The sequence below is a fragment of the Harpia harpyja genome, chromosome 3, assembly GCF_026419915.1.
Source record: "Harpia harpyja isolate bHarHar1 chromosome 3, bHarHar1 primary haplotype, whole genome shotgun sequence".
Classification (NCBI taxonomy): Eukaryota; Metazoa; Chordata; class Aves; order Accipitriformes; family Accipitridae; genus Harpia; species Harpia harpyja.
Genome location: NC_068942.1, coordinates 74,826,240 through 74,832,239, shown reverse-complemented (window position 1 = coordinate 74,832,239; position 6,000 = coordinate 74,826,240). Strand labels below are relative to the sequence as shown.

The 6,000-nt window shown below is 46.8% G+C and overlaps 1 protein-coding gene across 1 annotated transcript in view; it reads left to right on the top strand.

The window, feature by feature from the left end:
- The first annotated feature begins 3,457 nt into the window (after positions 1 to 3,457).
- The window catches only part of MTHFD1 (methylenetetrahydrofolate dehydrogenase, cyclohydrolase and formyltetrahydrofolate synthetase 1), a 42,382-nt gene continuing 39,839 nt past the window's right edge, over positions 3,458 to 6,000 (top strand). Inside the window, exon 1 of the mRNA XM_052783407.1 lies at positions 3,458 to 3,611. Coding sequence (XP_052639367.1) covers positions 3,571 to 3,611 — 41 coding nt within the window. The 5' untranslated portion in view covers positions 3,458 to 3,570. The remainder of the gene's footprint in view (positions 3,612 to 6,000) is intronic.

The following is a 6,000-nucleotide window of genomic DNA, read 5'->3' as shown; positions in this document are numbered from 1 at the left end:
AATAGGTGAAGCAAAGCCTAATGTTCTTCCTTAGTTTGCTGATTCAGGGTCAGTTTCTCAAAACAAATCGCAGCTTCTGGGGCCCTGTGCCTTCAGAAGCATAGCTGTTAGTTCATCAGTAACACAAAGTCTTTCTGGCATGCATTTTACAGCCTTCATGGCTTTTTTTGAAGAGCAACCTCCATGACTTTTGACATGTTGGGTAAGAGGGGGTGGATGCAAAGGTAAACAATCAAACTGTGGGAGTTGCCAAATCAAACCCAGGGATGCCTGGCAGGGAGGTGAGTGAGGCAGAACAACTGTTCTGGGGCAACACTCAGAGCAGAGACGTCGCTCTTACTCTGAGGCTTCAGCCTATCCGGAAGGAACTGTTTTTATCCTTCATCCTAACAGCCATTAGAAAATAAGTCTGCTTTGGTACAAAACGGACTATACTCAGAGCTGTCTATTACCATGGCATTAGTTTTTCTCTCATTCTTTTGCATTAATATGGTCAAAAGAATTGTACTGAAAGCATAAAACATTGATCATTGCTGTCAACTTTGTAAACATTTTCACAATGTTTGTCTCCTCTGCCACTGTGTTTCTCTGAGATTTCCTGTATGTGAATAGAAGCTTTAACTTTTTCACTGTGTTTCGGGGCTGGATTTGGCTCTGATATGAACTGAGCAGAAGGGTCTGTTCAGCCATTTCTCATCAAATAATCCCTTTTCTGTTCCTTTTCCACCCCATTTCCAGTATTTTGACCTCAGGGTGACAATTAACAGTAAGAGTTAAAGAACATGTTCTTACATAAAGGCATGACACACGCAACTTCTGAGGAACAATCTCAGCTTTAGTACTTGACTGCCACATGACACAAGTTAGAAATACAAAAGAACTTCCTGCTACGATAAAACGAGGTTAGCTAGTCTGATTTTCTGGCATAAACATTTAAAATTCATGAGTCTGTCCCTCCCCAAAAATGAGAATCTGGCTCAAAAATAATGAGATAATAGAAGAAGTTGTTTGGAATTATTTTTATTTCCTTTCCTATTTTTTAGACTCTACAATAAATTCAGGTCATTTTCAATGTTTTATCTGTCATCATGAGACATCTTTTTTTCAGGAGCTGGGGCATTATGAAAAGCAGCAAGTGACGTTAATGCTCACACACACATGCAAATCGTGGAAGTTAGCAACTGTGGGTAGGAATCCACAGCTCCTGATGGTACTAGCTTCTTCTGCTCACTCTGCAAATAAGGTCATCTGAATATTTTTAAAGAAGGTGACTTTCTTCTTTTTTCTTTTACTGCCTGGTATTTTTACATTATCGTCTCGTGTCAAATCTTTTTTTGGTAAAAGCTGTTTCTGAAGAGTTTACCCCGTCTTTAACTGAAGGAGTCCGTCTTCTGCATTTTTAAAAACGCAGTTTGGTTTTTTCCCCCCCAAGAGTTCATTCAGGCCTCAGATAAAGGCAACAGAAGAAACAAACAAGACACAGAATTTTAAGCAGCCTAGAAAAATCCCTTCTCTCAGTTAATTGAATAATCTCAGTTTTGATTGTATAATACTGCAACTGCCTGTTGGAACATTCCAGGAAATACAAGGAACACATAATGAAAGAAGAGAAAAAGAAGTTCTTTCTAGCTTTTTTTATTTAGCATATAAAAGCCCCAAAAGGCAGAGTTTTCCCTCTTTTCCAAGTCACTTTTAAAGAGAAATTTCTGACCTTTAATCCTACAATTACAACATGTTGTTAACTTAAGGTGGTTTAACCATTTGAGGTAGGAAGCTCTCCTCTGAGTAGAAAAAGCAGAAAAGGCAACGCTTGTTAGGCTATGAAAGGAAACACAAAGAAAAGCGTTATCCTCAGGGAAGTTTCAAACTATGTATTGTTTATACTGCCCTCCTAGCACACCAGAGAAGCAACCTTAAGGCTTCTGAAACAGAAGGGCCCACGTATTTCCTCGCGCATAGTTTTGTGCCCTAGGCAGAAGCTGCAAGGCCTACACTTCTCCCTTCTCAAAATCTGACAATTCCCCAAATCCCTTTGTGAGCTGATTACATTATGGACTAGCAGGATTGAATGCTTTCTTAGCAAACTCTTTGGAGCAGGCACTTTCTTTTTCCAAACCTCTGCATTCTATGTAAAGCAAAACTCTACGTGAAAGCACTTCACACAGGCCTTTTAAGTCTCAGATTCTCAGCAGGAACACTGCTGTTGTAGCATCCAACCCCTATTCTCCATAGCTTGTTAATTTGCAGTGGTGTTATCCTGTTTCTTTGCTGCACTGCTACCACACGTGGCAGATGTGGCTAGATCCCAAAACAGTACGAGGTCTGCTTTACCGCAGACACAGGAACGTGCTACTACTCCCCAACAGCAACCTAGCGCTGTGGGTCTACCCCATCATCAACCCCAACTTGCCAGTTCCCTGTCCCTGATCTTTTTATCATCGGTTTATTGAATTGTGGACCTGTTCTCTAACCACGTGCTAGATATCAGCAGGAAAAACTGATGAGTTCCTTAACTTCTCTGGGTCATGGCATTATCTGCCCTGAGTACGTCTGCCTTGGCGACATTTAACTGCTTTTCCCATCTCCAGCGTTGGCTGGACCCATCACTTATTTGCTGTATGTGAGAAAACCACTGAAAGCTGACTTTCTCTGCAAGGTCCTAAAACGTCTGCGCTGGCCTGCAGAGTAAGGAAAAGTCTTGTTCACGTAAGTAACAGCACACACAGAGGACCGCATGGATCTGAGCAGCTGCCTGACAGGAATCTACACCTTCATCAGTTCTAACTGGACTACCTGCTTCAAGTATACCCCTTGAAGGTGACGGTTAGGAACCTTTTTCTCACTCCTGCCAACTCCTATGAACTTTAGGCCACAATCCCACCCTCCTCTTCATTGCCCTCTTTATACACTGGCTAGCCACTGGTTTGGTGGCTTTAAGCTGGACCAATGTGTTGAAATCCTAAAGAACAAGAATCACTCTTTGCGTAACGACTGAGGAGTATCACAGCATGACCCCAGGACAGGAAACACAGAGACACAGCTAGTAATTCGCGGTGCAGAGCCCACCGCCAGGAGCGCGGGCAGCGTCCCGCCGCCGCGCACCCCTCAGCCCCCAGCTCCGAGGGCAGCTTTCGCCCTTCCCTCCCGGCGCCTGCAGCCGACCCTGCCGCCCAGGCCCCTTCTCCGCAGAGCAGGGCGCCGGGAAGGGCCGGGGCCGGCAGCGGCGCCTCTGCGACCTTTCGGCGGCCATTTCGCAGCGCCGCTCAGCCCCACTCCCCTCAGCGCCGGCCGGGCTCTGGGCGCCTCACGGCGGCGGGAGGGGCAAGGCAGGGGACACCGCGCCGCCGCCCCCAGGCCGCCCCCGTGAGGGGAGCCGACGGCCGCCCATCGGTGCCCCTCTCCTCCCTCCTCCGGGGCGGGGCGGGGGGCAGCGCTTGCGCGGTGGGGCCGGCGGCCGCCGAAAGTTTGGGGGCACGTGAGGCGCGGAGTGGGGCAGCCGTGGGGGCAACCCGTCCCGCAGACGCTTTGGGAGTCACTGCCGCGCTCGGCCGCTGCCTCCCCGCCCTCGACATGGCGCCCGCCGAGATCCTCAGCGGCAAGATAGTCTCCGCGTACGTAACCCGGGGCGGGCCGGCCGCCCGCCCGCTCGCTCTTCCTTCCCGCCGTGCGCCCGGCGCTGCGCAGGACAGCGCGGGGGTTTGCCTCGGGCGGGGAAAGTCTGTGGGGAGCCGCAGTCGGGAACGAAACCGGTGCGGCTGGCGGGCTGGGGGTGCCCCGGGGGACCGAGCCCGGCTGGCCGGGAGAATGGGGCTGTGGTGGCCTTTGCTCTGGCTCTGCCGGGACGAAGCAGGTTTGAAGACACCCTAAAGCTTTTTCACTACGTTGCATTCAAAGCTTACGTCTTACTGACTGGAAACAGTTATTAAATGAAGGTGGTATTAAAGCTCTTGAGGAGAACCTAAAGTGCTGTCGTGGCTGCATTGCCCCCCAGAAACCCAGTGGTGCGTCTGCTTTGGGTCTCGGTGGCTGCGTCCAGCATCAGCCCTGCAGAGCGGCTTGTGATCGCTCGCTCAGCATCTTTGCGCTGAGATAAGCGCCCAGGCAGGTGTGAAGTGGCCAGCTGACTTACAGTTTTTGTGTAGTTATGCGGTGCTCTTGGGATGCTTTACGAGCAGGAGTTGGGAACCTGTCTGTGCTTTGGGTACGGTCTCTGTGTTCATACTGTACAGGCATTGGTCATCCCTTTTTAAAGCAAAATAAATTAATCCATGTATTGGATAATGTCATGATGAATGCTCATAGGAGTCCAGCTCTTTGAAAGGTTTGTCAGACCCTAAAAGAAAAGGCTTCCTTCTGCTTTTCAGCTTTTACTCAGCTGGCAAGCCCTGAGTATAGGTGACCCTGCGTTGTATCTTTTTAGTTTGCTTATTTTTCCTACTTCTACTATACATGCACATCTGGCAAGAAAGCTAAACAAATGTCACTAACCCTAGGAAAATGCAGTGTTTAGCAAAGGGTAATGCTTTGTTGTGATACTCTGTGCAAATGGGGTTTGGTTAGGTAGGTTCGTTCTGTACCTTCTCTCTATAACCAGGGGATTTGGACAGAAAGTGTAAATTTGAAATGGTCTAAAGAAATCTCTGAAAAGTTGTTAGACCTGATGTTAGGTACTGCTGCATATGACGCATCTACAGCCAACTGACAGTGGAGCATTTCTGAAAAGTAGGCCTAATGTGTCTTGAATTTCAATATCCATGACGAAAGGCTCCTCACATATTTTTTACCCGGTAATTTTTGGGCCAGTACCACTTACGTATTGCAGTCTCTCAGTCTTGTGTGCTTCACTACACCTTATGCTTTTGGCAGTCCTGAAGCCAGCACACTCTGCATGCCATATATGTAGTGCTGGTGGTACTTGGTCATCTGCCTACTGCAGGCTTCCTTTTTCTGGCATAGAAAGTGCCCCTAAGGTGTAGTAGATCCTTTCAAGCTATATGTTTATTGCAATTTTAGAGTGACTAGAAATCTCAAAGGATGCTAGCTTGAGTACAGTGAATGTGTTTTGGAGGAATTCTGAGCATTCACCTTAAAACTTCGAGGTTCCTTTGCAGTGCATATTTTGTTTATTTCTTTCAGTTTATAGATACAGTGGTGGCATTTTTTTTGTTTCTGTTTGTTTTCTGTATTACATCGGCAGCTGTTTTCAGAGATGAGGACCTTTGTGATGTTGTGCAAATACCTGGGAAGACGCATAAGCTTTTAATAGACACATATAGGAGAAAGGATTGCTTAGTTTCCAGCACATCTCCAAGGTGTTTGGCTGAAGCCCATTTTCCAAAGGCCTCAAATCTTGACCTGAAGACAACACGAAATGGAAACATAATTGCAGCTGTACAGCTGCCCTCCTTCAGTTGGTTTATTTCTGCTGTATTTATGTCCAGTATAGCAAACCCATCGTGTGCTCTACAGGAATAGGCCTTACATAGTTCTGCTTTTTCCTAGCGGAGTACTTGAAGGAGGTAGAAGGAAATGGGCTCTCCGCCCTGCAGATACCTGTCCCTTTCTTCCAGATCCTCTAGAGAAGTGCTGGTCCAGAGGATTCTCCTTGTCCAGAGTCTGCCCCCAGGCCAAGAGTCTGGCAGCAGAAGCAGTGATAGGCATGTGTTTTTTCTAGGAATTTTCAACTGAATTGCCTGTTGTAGAAAGGGAGAGTTTCTGACTTGACTCAATTGCAGTCTTTTCAGTTACTATCTTTCAGGGGGCTTTTTTTGTTGTTTTATCCTTTAATTGAGAAAACTGTTTGTCTGTAAGTCAAATATTAACTGGTGAGGTGAATCAATCAAGCAGTGTTACAGCTACATAATTTTGAGTTTCTGTGAGTGTTTTAAATCAAAACTCCTAAGTTTTGTAAACTTTATTCTCCTGCCACCAAGCACCCCTTCGCCAAAGGGAGGTGAAAAAAATACCTAATTCAGAGTCATGTCAGTTATTTAAACAAAA